At 37.7% G+C, this 18,295-nt stretch overlaps 1 protein-coding gene across 23 annotated transcripts in view; it reads right to left on the bottom strand.

Moving 5' to 3' along the window:
- Positions 1 to 1,091: 1,091 nt before the first annotated feature.
- The window catches only part of LIMCH1 (LIM and calponin homology domains 1), a 377,436-nt gene continuing 360,232 nt past the window's right edge, over positions 1,092 to 18,295 (bottom strand). For 10 of the 23 annotated variants that reach the window (XM_019640788.1, XM_019640789.1, XM_019640790.1 and 7 more), the window contains 7 exons: positions 17,771 to 17,895; positions 15,997 to 16,118; positions 15,296 to 15,419; positions 13,209 to 13,286; positions 11,499 to 11,607; positions 9,140 to 9,242; positions 1,092 to 3,992 (listed from right to left, as the gene is read on the bottom strand). In XM_019640788.1, the coding sequence (XP_019496333.1) occupies positions 3,967 to 3,992; positions 9,140 to 9,242; positions 11,499 to 11,607; positions 13,209 to 13,286; positions 15,296 to 15,419; positions 15,997 to 16,118; positions 17,771 to 17,895 (687 nt within the window). In that variant the 3' untranslated portion in view covers positions 1,092 to 3,966. Of the gene's footprint in view, positions 3,993 to 9,139; positions 9,243 to 11,498; positions 11,608 to 13,199; positions 13,287 to 15,295; positions 15,420 to 15,996; positions 16,119 to 17,770; positions 17,896 to 18,295 lie in introns of all 23 variants that reach the window. The other 13 variants (XM_019640792.1, XM_019640793.1, XM_019640791.1 and 10 more) reach the window with 2 other exon arrangements.

Genomic DNA, 18,295 nt, shown 5'->3' with positions numbered 1-18,295 from the left:
TTTAGGCTCCTGCGAGCACTGGAGCCAGCTATACCCTCGGGATGACTCTCAACATGTCACGGATAGTAGTCCTAATGCAAGGCCGTCTGTCCTCCCCCTGGCACCTTGCTCACCTTTAAGGCTGTTTGGGAAAAACCATCACCCTTCGCCTCTCCTGTGAACCCTTCAGTCACCGCCTGTCTAGCGACATGTGTTAACATGCACCCTGCTACGAATCATGCTGTGAATAGAATCCTTGCTTCCCATTATAGCCATGGATAGAAAAGAGGTAAAGCCAAACTTATCCTATTACCTACTGTGACAAAAATCTTTTTCTTCCATTCACTGTTTCCTCATGAAAAGAAATAGAGTGAAGTAAAAACATTAGTGGAATATGGTAAACTGTTTATCAAGCTGAGCGATGGGTACCAGGGTGGTCATTATATAACTCTATGCACTCATTCCATGATTTTTAACCTTCCATAATAAATCAAATATTAAAGGGGGGAAAAAAAGAGTATTGCATCTGAAAGCAACGGAAACTTTCAAGGAATTTGCTTGCTATTACCACCACCAACAAATTGGGGACAGAGTGCCAGGAGAGATACATGGGTATTCTGGAAGGCTAACAGTATCACAGGATGCCACCATTTCACAGCATATTTATTCCCTGGTTCAACAATGGAGTAAAAGGCCCTCAGCAAAACAGATTGAATGAGAGGAAACCTTGGGGGAAGTGGCAGAATACAGCGACTTGAAAAGGCTTGGTTTTTCTCTAGCCAGTGCTGGAAGTTGACCATCAATTGTTTGTTTTCAGATAATTTCCACCGGCATTGCATGGTCTCTTCTGGTTATTGCGTGTCTCGTCTCAAGGTGTTTGAATTCTTCAATGGAAGGCAAATTCCTTAGTGACTCCTATAACCAGCTGTAAGTTTGAGTTGCCTTAAATAGTTGATCCCCAAGATACATAATATGCATATGCAAATATGCATTTTTGCCATCATCTGACTCTGTCACCCTGGACCAAAAGCTACAAGAGAGCTTGATTTTCTCTTCCCCAACTAACAAAACCAATCTGCCCCCGCCCCCCAAAAAATCAATAGAATCCACAGTTGATTTGAGTATTTATTTATAAATGTACATTTACTATAAAAGCTGTTGCATTTTAGACAATTTATTTTTTTACTATTTCTCAGAGGCATTTTAGAATAAATATTTTAAATGAAGGTTAGTGAAACTGATATAGAACATTGGCCCACCCAGCACAGTAACATCTTTTGGACGGACTCACATATGAGGTGGATCATTTCAATTTGTTAAGTCTTCTTACACTGTGTATAGATAACTATAATATGTATTGCATTAATAACACTACATAGAAAGAATGAGGAAATGTCATGAAAGTTTGCTAGTGAAAAACAGAGTTACCCATTTTTTTCTTAAGAAAGAGAAGGGACTAGCTTTTGGAATATGAGAAAAAAAATCAGATATACTTCCTCAGGAACAATAAATCACTCACTTGCCTCATATGTTTTTTAAGCAAACACATTTACATTGTAGCTCAACAGAGTAGAGCATTTTTTTTTTCCTGGGATCTCAAAGATTATTTGAAAAGAAATAGATCATACTCATTACGCTGCACTGGAAAAACAAGATCTAGTCTGCCCGAGCTGCCATGTAACAGACTCTAAATGAAATATAAATCAAATATAAATAGAAACAGTTGGCAATTAGAATTTAGAAAATGTTGGAGATTATTGTGCTGGTGACTATTGTTCATTATGGGAAAGCACATTTCGCAGTTGGAGAATGGGCTTTATTTTTTTTGACTCGATTCTAGCTTCAATACATGTACAATGAGTCTCACTAAGAAATATGTATAAATGGGTTTGTGAAACCAGAAGAGAATGTGCAATATTCATATAATCCTCACATAACGGATGGAGTTCCACATGTAAAAAGTATTCTATAAAAATCGGTTATGAATGATCATATTGTACATGTTTTGTGCATTATTTCTGGTAAAGTACTCTGCTAATATCATGCAAAGTGTAAACATCACATTATCAAAATATTTAATAAAACATGCAGGTGGTTAATCAAAATATTGAACTTAATCTGTACATTTTCAAAATGTTTTTCTTTTTAATTTTTTCTGTTTTTCTTTTTTTTAGTTTTTTTTTTTTCCCCCTGTAAAACAGAAAACAGCTCCATGAGAAGTCTTGGGAACTTGGAAGTGACTTCATCTCTCTTCAATGTACTGCATCCATAATTCATCACTGACTGTGTGCAACAGCTTCGCATCTTCTAAGGCACAATTTTTAATGAAATGATGTATAAATTCCAATCTAACAACAGCTCATCCAAATGACAAAATGGTCAAAATACCTCCAGTGGCTGAGGAAATTTCTGCACTTACATGGAACCCGCATGCAGAGAACCATCTAGCATGTAAATAAATAATTGCTAGCCATACTCAGGAAGACACAGAAAAAAAATTATTGCTTACATAACAGAAAAACATCTACTTGATCTCCTTTTATGACTACATTAACCTATTAGGAGGATATCCATAGTCTACATTCACAAAATGTCATCTTCACTTATTTGCCATCATTTTAAGGCAGAATAAATAGTTCCTCTCTCCCCAGTCTTAAAGAAAACAGCCTGGAGATGTAAAACGTGATTTTTTTTTTTTTTTTTTTAGTAACTTGAGTCCTCTCTTGGCCAGCTGAAATCATCACACAGGGCAAAAATTAACCAGCTCTCCACAGGAGTTCCTCTCTAAACACCTCCATGAGCAAGGTCCAGCATTCTTGGTAGGAAGAGAGTTGGCGGGCGATGCCAGAGAATGAAGGAGAGCAGATCTTCCGTTAGAGTGGGCAGGGCACATGTGACCTGTGGGTTCTTGCTGATTACACACCAGTGGCTTATCACATCCTGTGTCATTTAGATTCTATTAGGATGAACTGAATGCTTTTCTTTAGACACCTGTGCTTCAGGCCCTCAAGGAGAACTTGCAGGCAAGGGTGAGCAGAGGTCTCACCTCATGATGGACTTATCTTGATGACAGCTTCCATCTGCCTTATATTGAGTCTCTTATTGAATCTAGAGCCTGAAGAGAAGCAAGAAGCAAGCAACAAAGCCCTTACGGCCAGCAGTGACCAACCACTCTTCTGAAGATTAAACCTCCTCACAGATTTTGGTAATCACTTTGGAAATGATGACTTAAATATTTCCCTCTGGTTTCTTCCTACCCTTGGGCAATGTCAAAGAGTGTAAGTCTAGCTGATATTGCAAAGGTTCTCTTTATTTGATGGAAGAGCCTCTGTTAATGACATAACTTCCGAAGTACACAAAACCTAATACTAACGGTGCAATAATTTATTGGTATGACTTCTACCTCAAGAGGTAAGTAACACAAATATTTCAGGATTACAGTATATATTTATCAGACTAATGTCTTTGCATTAAAAAACAAGTTATAGCTCAGAGCTATATGATGTGATTTTTAGTTTCTGAAATGCATTAATTGTATGCTCCTGTCTTACAAGACCACATATCTCAATTGGCATGTCTTGCACTTTCTGCAGCTCAATTTTGTAAACATAAAGCGTTTAATTCCTAGAAATACTAAAACAAAACAGGTTTATTGAATCGTTTATCTTATTAACTCTCAAAGAAGAGAATGACACATTTTAAACCATAAGCCTATTTGACCATGCTAAGACCCTTTTTTGAACTATTCAGAATCATCACAATTCAATATTCTTTTGTATATACTGTGCAAATGCAAAAACAAAAAAAAACAAAAAAATACAGGAAAAACACAAACACTGTGCTACAAAAGAACAGATACCATCTTTTAGAATAGCCTTTCAGAAGTTAGATGAATGCCGAGGAGCCCCTGAACCTGGGATTCTGTTAAACAATTGCCAGGGGACACTGTTAATAAATGGTGAGTGACCTGGAAGGTTGAAAACCACGTCACAATGTTGTGGGTTGGCCAGCACCTGTGGTAAAGAAATCAGAGAACATTTTGTTGAAGTAGTCAACGCTTCTTGCTTCAGATGTTTAAACATTTCTGATATCAGCTATGACCTCTGCCAAAGTCTCTTCCCTCTGGGAAGGGACAATTGTGCCACCCTGCTACTCAGACTGTGATCCAAGGAGGAGAAGTATTGGTTCACCCAGAGCTCGTTAGAAATGCAGACTTTTGACCACCATCCCCAAGCTTCACAGGGAGCCCAAGTGATTCATATTCCCTGAAAAGTGTGGTGGGGAATCCTCTGGATTGAACCCTAAACCAAATAATCTTCATCAAGTTTTCTACCTTGTTTTCTGGGGGCAAATAAGCAAGAAAATAATCTCGCAGCCTTCAGTTTAGGTTTTGGTGTCTCTAATAAAGAAATACATTGCAACAGGAGAAATTTGACATATGCTCTCTAGAAATAGGATTGCTAGATTTAGCGATTAAAAATGCAGAACACCCAGTAAAATTTGAATTTCAGATAAACAACAAATAAAATTGTTAGCCTAAGTATATCCCATGTGATATTTGGAATATTGTTATGCTAAACCCCGAGTACGCAATATTTGAGACATACACATACAAAAAAATTCATTGTTTATCTGAAATTCAAACTTAGGCAAACAAAACAAAACAAAACACCATATAACTGGGCATCTTGTATTTATCTGGCAACCCTATCTAGGAAGGATGGTTTGGGTTCCATATTTCCTACTGAAACCTTCACAAATTTCCCCTTCATTTTAGGCACTAGAGTTGTGATGAGGCAATTGCAACATAGGAAAAGACCCTGGGGATTTTGCATTAAATGCATTTCACGCGAGTGAATGATAGAACAGACACAGAGACACAGTCATCCAACACCCAGGCACAAATGGCACAAGTTAAACATGTGACGGCTTGATTTGTGACAGGTAATTTGTTTTGCACTTCCATTCCCATTTACATACGAACTTAAAAACTGTTTACATTGCTTTTAGGAATTGCATTTTAATATGCTGTTATGCTATTTTTCCCCTCCAAGAGAAAATTTTCATTTAAATGTGACTAGTTACTTCAAGAAAATAGGATTATATATTCAGGTTTTATTATTCCACACAATGAAATTATTTGTTTCACTTAGAATTCCTATGATGTAAACCACCTCTCACATCTATCCATCTCCCCTCTTTTCAACTCAGATCAAAATCAAATAAAAAAAGAAAAATGATTTTTAGTCATTTCTTTCCATCCTGACTCTTTTATTGCATCTGAGGTATATTCAACCAATTCGAGTGCATTTATACTTCTCTAGCTCATTATTAACCCTGCCACCTATTCACACCTAAGGTATAATATATATTTTCTTATGAAACCAAGAAAGAAATAAGCAGTATTCTCATATTGCTGGTCATTCTCCCTGTCACATGTTGATTTAATTAAAGGTTAGCTTAAAATGATATTAACATTTATTTGGGAAAGTCAACATGAGAGAAGAGTTAGGAAAATTTGGAAAAAAATAATTGGAGTGAAGGTGGCCTTTATTACTCAATATTAAAACATACTGTGAAGCTATAGTAATTAGAACTGCTTGCTACTAGAGGGTAAATAGCTTAATAAAACATAAAATATCCAGAAATAGACTCAAATATATATGTGAAGTTAGTTTATGAGAAAGCTGGCATTTCAAATTAGTGAGGAAAAAGTGGATTATTCATTAAGTAATAGTCACAATTGGCTAATTGAAAAAAAAAAGCTGGAAATCTATCTCATTTCTTACTCCAAAATACATTCCTGATGTTACATATTTACATGTGAAAAAGAAAACAAAAACAATTTTAGGAGAAATCTCAGCTAAATTTATGGCCTTGGAGTAGATTGAGAGTTTTTCTAAGTAGGAAGCAAAACCCAGAATCCAAAAAAAAAAAAGAAAAAAAAAAAGATATGTTTAATTACCTAAAATGAAAATCTTTTCTATGAAAAAAAGTCACAAAGTAGAAAGATGAATAATAACTGCAACAAGCAGCAAACAGAAAATACAGGGAAAATTAATTTACAAAAAACTCATACAAGCCAAGAACAATGGGCAAATAATAAATACAAACTTTTTTTGAATGGACAAAGAAATACAATGCTGAATAAACATATCAAAAGATGTTCAAACTCACTTAAAAGTAAAAACCTACAGGGCAAAGCAATGAGGATTTTTTCTCCCCCACCTAGCAGAGTGGAAATTTTAAAAGTTTGATGATATTCAGAACTGACACAGGCATGGAGAGAAAGAGGCTCTCTTATACACTTTGCAGGAAGAGTTTATTGTCCTGGAAGATAATTAGGCAAGTTGTATGAAACTTTAAAAAGCAGATGCCTTTTCACTCAGCAGTCCCACTACTAACAGTCTACCCTGAGGAAATGCTTTCAAATGTCCAAAAGGACATATGAAAAAGGATGCTCATTGGAGCATTTAAAAAATAATATTAGAATACTAGAAACAACTGGAAATGCCTGTTCATGGAGAATTAGTTTTAAATTATGGTAAGTCTGTACAATGGGATTGTATGCAGCTATTAAAAAACAATTACAAAGAATGAGGAGAAAGAACATGTTATATGGAAAGAACGTGTTAGCGCAAAATTGCCAAGATATATCATTAAGTTAAAAACAATGGCAATGAAAACTAAGTACAGAACACTGTGACTATGTGATTACCTTTGTGAAATAAAACCCAGCACATATACAGGTAGATGCATCACGCACATATGTATCTGTGTGTGTGTGTGTGTGTGTGTGTGTGTGTGCATACGTGTGTGTGTACACATATACAAACATACATTCTGCCCCTCCCCAAGCAATTATTAGAAGGTGATTATAGTGCTTAACTTTGGAGATTCTTTACTTTTAATTTGGTATCTTTCTGAATCTGGACAATCCAACTTTTCTAACATTGTACCATTTATAACTTTTACTTACTTATGCTTTGAATATCTATAGAGGTTATCTAGGCAGAGAGATAATGAGACTGTTTTCTTTTTAGTATGTTAGTATTCTAAAAAAACCTCTAGTAAAATAGGGCATTGAAAATATAAAGAAAAATCCTATCTTTAGTCCACCTCCAAATCACTTCCTTATTTTTCATCTTATGAGACTGTTACAGGAACTCCATAGTTCTTGTATTTAGATTTGGAATTAAAAGCAGCGAATGCCCTTTAGGTCTGTATACATAGGAGAAAAACTCCTGGCCTAGCTCCGAAAGCCTAATTTCCAAAAGAAATGACAATGAATCAGCCGCTTCTCAATTAAAACAAAAATCTGGATGAAAACAGGTCACTGTCACCCAGAGGTAGGTTCACATTTGTTCTCTGCTGGCATCATTCAAGCACTTTAAATTATGAAAGAAATCCATATTTACAGCGCTTTTCAAATCTGGCTCAACTGTCCTTAACCTAACAGTGCCCTCTTCTGGTTTCATGATTCACACTCGGCTGGGCCACAGGCTGAGTGAAAGTGTAATTTATAGAAGATGACAGGAAAAATCACTTTGAAAACTGGAGAAAAGTTTCCTTTCTAATGTATAAAAACAAAACAAAAATCTATTTTAAATAATATTTATAATTATTATATATTATACAAGTATATATGTATTTGTGTATGCATGTACATATACTTATGGTGTGTGTGTATGTATATATATATATAGGTATACTATTTATACCACATTCTATATATTTAATACACAGTATAAAAATAAATATTAATATATATATTTATACCGTGTATATATAACATACATGGTATAAATATAATATATAATATACATGACATATAATATATAATATGTATTATGTGTATATTACATATGTATAATGTATATTATATAATACCTGGTGTAAATATATAATATAGAATATAGAAATATAAATACATAATATAAAAATAAAATACATAATATAAATAGTCCAGTTTGATGGTATCAGCTCTAAGTTGGAACTGCTTTGCCCTCAAGTCAAACGTTTATCATAGATCAAAATCACCTGAGTTTGATTACATTTTTATTTCTCATAATTTTATTAAGAATGCATATATTTCTCTGAATATACTAAATCTACACCTATAAGAGAACTTAATTTCAATTTTTACTCTTAAGTCTTTAGTCTTACAGATTTAGAGACTCATGTTAAAAATGCTGTAAAAATGTTACTTCATTTACTTTGAGAAATAATAAAACATTCTAGATTTCAAACTCCATCTCTTCATTTCCATTTTTTTAAAAAGAGAGTTTCTGAGTGACGCATTTACAGAAAACAGTTTCTTGCTGTCTAGGTGATCCAGAGGGACTATTATGAACTATTACGATGGAGAGTGAGGACGGATTCAGAGGCTCCTCACTGGCTGGTTTCAGTTTCTAGACAGAAGCTGGGCAACAGCACCCCCTGGTGCCCCCAAAACTAACATGAACCTTCTACGGTAGGAAACCCGGATACAAGATGGGAGGGTAGGCTGCTCAAGGGAGCTTGAAGGCAGCTTCAAGTTAGCACATACTCGTTAAGCTCTAATTATGTTCTAAGGTATTTTGGAGGGGGGCAGGGATTCACAAAGCAGCAGATCCAGCATTTGGTCTCTCAAGGAACTTTCAATTTAGTTGGGAACAACAGCATATTTTGTCAGGCAACTCCTGAATATAGTCCATGTAGGTACTGAGGAGCTGGTGTTTGATTTGACGAACAATGAAGAGCCATCTTCACACTTAAACCAGCCCCCAAATGGTGCTGGTCTTCTATTGTAAACACACGCCTCAGCAAACGAACAGTGTTTCGCAGACCTTGTATCTTCCTTCTATCTCACCAAAATCTCTACGGTGAGCTCAGACAGTGTCCCAAAATTGGTATCCAGTTCTTACCTGCTGGTATATTAATGTGCTTCTGGATGAAAAGAATTTGGCCACACGGAAGATGTAACTTCCAGTAAGAAACAAGTGGTAAATAAGGGGCTATTTCATTATTGCTTATTTTACCTAGATGCTAATATAATAACTCATTCCCTCAGGGTAGGAGTGTCGACTGATGGGGAGAAATAATTGAATTCCTAATTGGGTCTTATGAAAAGCATATGATTGCACTCACTCATCTCAAGGTATTTAACCCCAGTACTTACTTCGGGATCGCATGTAGCACTCATTACAGTTTAGAAGACCATTTCGAATCCTAACATCCGTCCCGCTCACTGCATCTCCAAGCTGTCCTTTACAAATCCCACACTATAGGGTACAAAGAACAGAAGTTATAAGGTGCATAAGGAATTGTTTCTCTAGCATGCTTAGTTGCTGTTTACATGGATAGCACAATAATCACTTCTACAACCTCCACATTTATTGAGCATCTACTAAGTGTTAGATGCTGCACGAAGAGTTGACTTATATCAACAATATACTTTTAGCATTTCATTCTAACTCCTTGCATTTTACAGACATGGACACTGGTTCAGAGAGGTTAGCTGACTTGTCCAAGGTTGTAAACCTAGTAAGTGGTGTCAGGTTAATTCCAAAGTTTATGCTGTTGACCTCTATCGTACACTGTTTCTCAATCAAGATGGAAGAACCATTTTAAACAGATTAAATCCTAGTGGTTTTAAATAACACACATGGCCAACAGATTATCAATTTAAACCTGTCTGTGAATAGTCTTTAAATGCTTTCCAGCATTGTTGGTGAGTTCTGCCAGATCAAAATTACTAAGAAATAGCTATTCACCTTACAGTTCCACGTTAAAGGCAGTGATACCCAGAGGAACATATCCTCTGAGAACGGAATTCCTTTCAGCTGAGTCAGACTGAGTGCAGAAGGAGACAGTGGGATATACGGTGCTAGTTGTACCAGAGAAGGTGCCATTAGGGGTTGGTTTGGATGCCAGCCTGTTGCCAGGAGATCAGGACTCACCCCAAGAGGAGAGGGCCAGCCCCAGACTCATGTTCTAAAGTCACCTGGGACAGAAAGGGGCTTCATCCGAATTATGTCACAAGTTGGATGTACATCGCAAAGGTAGGGGATAAACCTAACAGGTGATGTACCTTAAAGCATCAGTTCAGTTCCAGGAAGTAAGTGATGAGAAAGAATAAAGGCCTTGACAGTATAGAAAGCAAGTCTCCTATCCCTTGAGCATCTGCAAAGACTCTTTGCTATCTCGAGTGTTTTGAGTTCTGGTAATGTTTCTGAGAACAAACTATGGTGTGGGAACATATTATCTTGGCATTACCATGGAATTTTAAAAAGTATATTCCTTGCGCTTCAAAGCACTCCTAGACAGTTTAGGACATACATTATCTAGGTTAATTTTACAATAAGAATATTGACAAATTGAGTCTCATTAAATATCTATATTGTATTTTGCTTTCCAGTGGTTATTGATATTATTAAATTAATCATTTTGGGACAATTTCACTCACTTTTCCTTAGCTTATAGGTAACGTGGGATTTATTTTGAACCCATGCAAGTTTACTTTATAGTTGAGGAAGCTACCAACAAGAAATAGAATAAAATTTAAGACAGAAAAAGAAAGCATGACAGGGTTATGAAGAGAAAGAAATGACTTATTCAGACCTTCAGGGTTTGATTTCAAAACTTACATATTAATCTGAAACATGTCCATAAGTGAAAAAAAAGATGGGAAATACTGATATAGACCAACTTATACATTTTATAATAAATCAGGTATAACTGGTTAGCTCACCGACTTATTAGCAGGAGGTCTGGGACTAGACTCTAGGTCTCCACATTTTCAGTTTATTAATCCATTCATCTAAAAATATTTACTGACACCATCTCTGCTAGGTACAGAAGAAATAGTGGTGAGCCAGACAGACATGGTTCCTACCCTTATGGACTTGATAGTTTATTAGAGGAGATGATAACTAAACAATTCAATAGTGAGAGATAAGGTCCATGAAAGGTTTTACAAGGACTTGTAACAAAGGTGGGTGACTTAGTCTGGGTGAGCAGGGCAGCTTCTCAGAGGAAGTGATTTTCAGTTTGGGATTACAGACATATTCATTTGGAGACCTACAATTTTGCAACTAGCTATAACCACTTATTGACAGAAACTCTCCCATGAGGTAAAAGACTAAAAACCATCAACATTAAGTCACAAGCATTTGAGAAGCAGCAAAGATACTACATTCCAAATAAACCCACGTGCTCTAAAAGATTCGGAAGTACCATTGTCCTCCGAGGGTGGCATTCTCAGCTTCCTGGTAGACAGTCTTTAGCAACAAAAGCTATTTTATAAAGGCTCATTGAACAAACCTGTTTTGCTTCTTCTAACTCAGCATCCCAGAGGGATGCATGATAGCAAAGAGTTTCATCCTGAAGGATGGATTCCACACACACTTCTGTAGAACACAGAAGGGGTGGCCTCACAAGCAAAGGCCATCGGACGCCCAGGAGGTATTTCTCAGCACAGAACAATGCCAAAAGACGTCACAAACTTGTACTTAGAGAGAAGAGTGATGAACACACACCTTAAAGCACTGGATGTGAAAATAGAGATTGAGGGTCTCGATGATCATGGCAGCTCCTTTCCCCAGAGGAAGCCCACAGGAAGAGCACAGCTTCTTCCCACTTATAGACCTAGGTTCAAAAATATATACGATAATGAAATCTTCCATCTAGAATAGTTGGTTAAACCCACAAACATGTAGCTTCATGCAAAAAAATAAAAACATGGATTTTAAAAATGTTTATATCATGAGTGAAATCATTATTGAACTGATAATGAGCAGGAATTAAGCATTAGATATAATTTGCAAATGGCTGCCGGACTAAATACAATAATAGGCCTACACTGTCATATAGAATTTGCTGTGCATGTGTGTGTGTTTTAGTTATTTGTTACAAGAAGTTTGTGTTGTGGTCTATTCAACCATAGTGATCAAATACCTTGAAATAATTCAATATATTTAGCCTATGCTTTTAGAAGTCCTAAAAGATAATCATGTTTAACTTTACTAAGGTTTCAGTGTTGCTTGAAAATGTTCTATAATTGACTCATTGGCCTACTAGTGCATTTCTTTTTTCTTATTAAGAAAAAAAATTTTTTTGTTTGTTTAAAAAGAGAGAGGCAATTGTGATACAGCCCAGCAGGTCCCAGGCAGATGGATCTAATCCCTGCTCTGCCACCAAGTTCTGTGATCTGGTGTGAAGAATTCACTTTGGGTTTCCCCTTTACCTTTAAAATGAGAGAATTGGGCTAGATTATCTCTACTACCTCTTCCAGTGTAGTAAACACTGTGACTCTATAATCTGGGCACTTGACATCCTCTCTGAGCTGTAAGCCCCTTGAGGGCAAGGGCTGCATGTACCCCAACTCTGTATCTCTGCAGCCCCTAGCAAAGTGCCCACCAATAGACTAGAATCAAGCCCAGCAGACCGACACCAGGTGAGGCTATTAGATGGCTATCTTCTAAGCAGATTTCCCCACAACTGCTTAGAAGATCAGGTCAGATTGCACTGATCCCTATTGTCTGGAAAGCTTCGGAATTACACAAGAAATTTTAAGATATGCATTATCATTCAGAAGCCAGTGGGGAGCAGAGGGACAGAAGACACAGAAAGGAAGACAAGAGAAGAGAGGAAGAGTTGCCCTAAACAAACCCTCTTTATTAAGGTTTCCCTTGTATCCACTAGTTAAATGAAATATCTAAATCAAAGAAAATCTCTGAGCACTCGGTAACTGGTCTCTTCTATGAACGGGAACTCAGGCAGCTTTTAAGAATATCATGGGGCCCAATTAATGTCCAGAAGCAATCATCAGAGAGCTTGAGTAGGGTAAAAAGAAGGATGGAGTTTCGTTTCTCAGCTCCTGCCTGACTCTCTGTAAGAGCCATCAGCGGACCCTGCCTAGAAGGACCAAGCCATCTTGGAAGGAAAGGCGCCAACTTAGGAGCCCAGCAATTGTCTGGTGGATCTGATTATTAGATTGCAGGTTCCACACAATATAATTAAAGGCTTATGGCCACAGCCGCACCAACGTCACACTCTTGGCTTTTTCTATGGCTGGCTGCTGGTGGATGGGGAACATGTGTTTTTCCTCCTGCCTGTGCGCATAGAAAGAGACTTGGACGGACATCCCCTTCAAAATCATTTGGCAAGCACTAATTTGGTTAAAATTATGCTTGGCAGGCTCCAGTCAAATCAAAGCCGTCTCAGAAAGGCTTGCTGACCTCTTGTACCTGTTTGGTGACTGGCCAGGAGGGGTGGGAGGACAGAAGGACAAGTTCCCCGCCTGGAAGTTCTCTCGAGGGCTTTTCCTGTAACATGGTAAAGGAGCCAAAAATTATGACAAGTAAAGAGAAGCCCACTCCTACAAGAAAAAACATTTTAGAAAAGAAAATTAAGAATTTCCTTGATAACAAAATAAAAGACGACAGAGTGCCCTAGTGGTAATTTTTTATAAAGGACAAAAATAGTAATTCTGTCTAGAAGAGATTATACATGCATTTTCTGCATAATATCACACTCAGGCTGGCATGGTTCAACATAAAAGGCAGAATGTTTTCCTAATTTCTATTATTGCCAGGTTCTTCGCTGAGTTAAAATTGCATGCTGAGTTAGATATAAAAATTATGGACTGGGTGGGAGGGCAGAGATGAGTCGGGATATAGGGAAAAGCTTTTAAAAAAAGCCCAGAAATAAAGGGCAGGGCTGAAAGGATGTATTTTTCGGTGAAGTAGCTTCTACCCCTATCAATAAATTCATTTTGGAAACATGTGATCAGGGGTGATATTCCCAACATTTAATAACCACTATGTCGTAGGCATCTACAAAGCAGATGGTCCCCAGCCAGAAGCTACCAGAATGGTTTTACAGGTGCTGTTGGTTGCACAAGCTATGCCTGTGATTAAGCTGTCAGTTCTGGGCTCTTGCTTATGAAAGTTAATTTCATTTGTAATGAAAGGGATAGAACACAGAAAAGAAAGATAAGAGAAATGCCAACACAGAAGAGAACACAGCATAAGTCCATCTAACTGCTTTCAGAATAACTCCCCGAGCCCCCTGCTCATCCAAACTTCTACTCAGGCAGAGCATGTCTTCTCCAAAACATCATGTGTTCATTCATATAATACTCTAAAGTATAAGTACCAGTGCCTAAAATAAAAGGTTGAAAATCACTGTAATAATCAATAATAATAATGACTACTTCTATGTGATTTTAGCTTCTATTGATTCTGAGTGTTATCTAGACATACAGAAATGAAATTGTACAGACATAAGAGAAAAGGAAGAAATAATTCAAACACTGTATTTTAAAAAAATGCAAGAGAAAAATAAGGCAAAAAGTGAACTTATAAAACAAGTTATCATCATCAGGACTCCATCATCATCACTGTGACCACCACTGCTATATAATATAGAACGCATTATTTGCCAGGGACAAAACTCTATGAGGTAGGTATTATTATTATTCTCATTTTCTACATGGGGAAACTGAGGCACAGAAAGATTAATCAAGTTGCTCAAAGCCCTATGCAGGCCAGTGGCAGAGTCAAAATTTGAATCCATATGGTCTGGCTCCATGTAGAATGATTGGTTAAAGTATAATGCATATTGTATTTTAAAAACTGATTACAAGGATTCTCTGGTTCAAATATGACCTTATCATGGGACTATGGGTTCATTTTGAATTCCTCTACCACTTAATCTGTTCAAGTACTTATTATTTAATTTCCCCAAGCGTCAATTTCTTCATCTGTAAAACGGGAACAACAATCCAATTAAAGTTATTGGGAGAGTTCAGTGAGTTAAAGTCTGAAAAGAAGAGAAGAGATATGTAAACCCTTCAACACAGTGCCTATTATATTGAAATGCTTCAAAAATGTTAGGAAATATTATTGTAAAAAATATAAATCTTACCAAATTACAATATAGCCTAGGGTTGCTACTTTAAGGGAGAGAATGATAATGAGAGAAAAACAGTTTTTTCCTTGAAAGGATATTTGTCAGTAGGCTCTGACACAATTTAACTCACTTAAATAAACTATTAATACAACACGCCTGCAAATTCTTTCCAATGTTTAGATCTGTGCATTAAAAACATTACTTTGCCTCTTTCAAATTGATAAATTCAGAGTGAATATTTACTTCCCAGGAAGATTGTCCCAGATTTGTTACCTTGTCAATCAATGAGATTCAATGGAGAGAAAGCACAAAAATGCTGCTAACATCATGTCATCTCACACTTTTTCATTTCTCCCCTTCCTAGTCAATAAATTTAAAACAAAAAAAAGGAATTCCATATCCATCTTCATTGGTTACTCACTTCCGTCTTTCACTCGGAGACTCAATCTGATGGTTAATGGTTTTATCCAATGGGAGGGATTTTGGCTTCACATCTTCTACAATGCTCATTGTTGGGTTGGATACCTGCTGATTCCGGGATGGATCTGAGGCCAAATAAAGAACATAAACTTAGTGCTCAGTAATGTCACTTTATTTTTTATTATTTTATTTTATTTTTTACACTGAGCCATCTGGCTGCCCGTCGGCAGCTTGCAGCTGCTCAGCTCAAGGTGCTGTGTTCAATCTTAGTTGGGGGGGCGGGGCACACAGCCCACCATCCCATATGGGTCTTGAACCAGCAACCTTGCTGCTAAGAGCACAGGCTCTCACCAGCTCAGCGGCAGCTCAGATCAGGCACAGCTCACTGGCCCATGTGGGAATCAATCGGTGATCCTGTTGATCAAAGCTCGTGCTCTTAACCAACTGAGCCACTCAGCCGACCCAGTAATGCCACTTTAATGCTTAGTAAGTCACCTTTCTTTCATGTGCTAATGTCTTTTGAGGTCTCCAGGTGATTTCATGGAGACTCTGAGCACCTGGCGGTAGGAGTTTATTCACTGTGCTGTTTAGCACAAACTACAAGAGAAGCTTGCAGCCAGCAGAGGTCATATCTGCTCCAGACAAGGAGGGGAGGTGCCTCACAGTAATTTAAACATTGGGGTTGGTCTTCTCCATCCTTACCCTGAACTAGCTGTGGGTTCATCCCACCCTGTGGGGCCCCAGCTTCGGTATCCAGCTGATCATCTTGATGGGTTCCTTTTGATACAGGGTTCTCAGAATCAGTCAAGGCCCCAGGAGTTAGGCTGTTTAAACAAACAAACAAACAAACAAACAAACAAACAAACAAACAAACAAATAAATAAATTTCAGAACAGAGATAAAAGCAACTGAACTAAAGTTATTGATTTTATCGCTTAGGGTACAGAAGTACTCATTTCAAGATGAAAAAGTAAATGGGGCTAACTAAACATTTATTTATTCATTTTATTTTAAACTAGATTTAAAATGGATTTAAAATACTCTAAAACGCTACTCGTTTTTATTATCCATCAATTTAACGAGCTTGAGACACCACCATTTCTGATGTCCTCCCCACCTCCCTATCCACAAGCAATTCAGTCTAATAAATTCAAGGGATTTCAGAGCTAACTGGACTCTCCCAGATTTTCACAAGAGAGGACTTAATTGTAGAAATTATTTGGGCCACACGGGACTTGGCAGCCCATGGTAATCCACTGGCCTTTCAGTAGCTTCTGCATGCAAAGTATGGAGAGATGGAAGAGGTTTTTAAAGGTTTCTGGTGACAAGAGGGACTGTCTAGAAAATTAGCAAAAATTCACATAAAATGCTTATTGGTGGTATTCAAATATTCCTGATGAATGGTTGTCACTTCATACAACTGGAAAGTCCTTTTAAACAGTGTCAACTGGAAACAGATGTGCTGGCCTAAGGGCTCTGCAGACTCTGGACATGGGTGCTGAGCTCCTGTATCCTACAGCTCACCCCGTCATCCAGCTGATGAGCAGAGGATTCTCGGAGCTAATCCCACCAGAAGAGCTCAGCTCTCAGTCAACCTTTCAAATTGACCAGTCTTTGAAAATGACACTTAGATAGCCTTTTGTGTCTTCAGGTCCCTCTGAGAGAGAGAGGTCTCTCTGTGTGTGTGTGTGTGTGTGTGTGTGTGTACACATGCACAGCCTGGTCCAGCATGCGCTTATCAATATTGGTCAGGTATCTCAGAGCCCCAGAGGCAAACATCTGTCTTCTGAAGAGCTTGCTGCAGGCAGAGCACTGCTAGCCTCCTGGGTTTCTGCAGGTTCCTTCTAGGTTAAGTGTGGAGTGGCATCAATAAACCCAGTGCAGCCCATAGCTACAACCATCTGATCATCTCCCATCTGATCTAGCTCTGAATGCTGATTTCTGGGTGCCGTGTTCTGATCTCTCATGGAACATACTGGAACCCATGGGTGGGGTGATTACCCACAACCAATTGTGTTTTGGTTGTGCTTTATATTATCACCCAGAGTAACTGTGGCTTCTCACAGCTCAGAGGATACTAATAGCAAAGTTCAGGGCCACAGTAAAACCATAGTTGGTAGGACCTCAGGGCATCATTTCAACCTCTGTCCCTCCGGACACATTAACCATTTCAGATGAGTGATATTTAAGTTTGGGGCTTTGAATTGACAACATGCTCCTTTAATGATAAATTCTGTCTCCCTTTATTTAAAAAAAAAGGTTTTGCCTATTTAAAAATAAGGCTATTTCTATTCAATAGCATAAGGATGCTGACTTCAGAGTTATTAGAATGTGTTTGAGCAGTATGTAATGTATTACTGGAATGATCATTTCAAAGCCGAATATGATTTGCATTAGCAATGAGTACCCTTCCTGGGAGTGAGCAGGCAGAGCCTGGTTTGGCGCATTTAGACAGACAGCCTGGTGTGGTTCCTACCTGCCCTTTTCCTCCAGTCGATCACTTTCCCTAGTCTTAACCAATAAGTCATTGTTGTCCCCCTGGAATGGTGTCTTCTGTCTTGTCTCTTGTTCTTTTCGACAGTTTTCCAGGTCCATCTTATTCTAAGGAGGGAAAACAAGGAAGACCTTGAATATAATTTTAAACACACTGGACAACACTCATCTCTGGCTATGGGATATTTGAAGCTTTTTTTCAATCACATCACCTAGAATTTAAAGAACAGTTGTCCAGATTAACTGAATAGTAACTGAGTTCCAAAGATCTGAAATAAACGTGCAAGCTACATCTCTCTCAAAATTTATCATAAAAGGGAATTGGTTGGAAAACCCACCTTTCAAAATTAAACAGTCATAGGACTGCTCATTTCAGGACAAATGGCTTTCTAGTGCCCACTAGCTATTTTTTTATTTTTATTTTTTTTAAAGATTTTTATTGGGGAATTGGGGGGTGGGAACAGTGCTGGGAAATTGGGAGAAGGGGAACAGACAAGTTGCTGTCGTT

Source organism: Hipposideros armiger, unplaced genomic scaffold (genome assembly GCF_001890085.2).
Source record: "Hipposideros armiger isolate ML-2016 unplaced genomic scaffold, ASM189008v1 scaffold_53, whole genome shotgun sequence".
In the NCBI taxonomy this organism is placed as follows: Eukaryota; Metazoa; Chordata; class Mammalia; order Chiroptera; family Hipposideridae; genus Hipposideros; species Hipposideros armiger.
The sequence above is the reverse complement of the archived record's forward strand: the minus strand, read 5'-3'. Positions and strand labels throughout refer to the sequence as shown.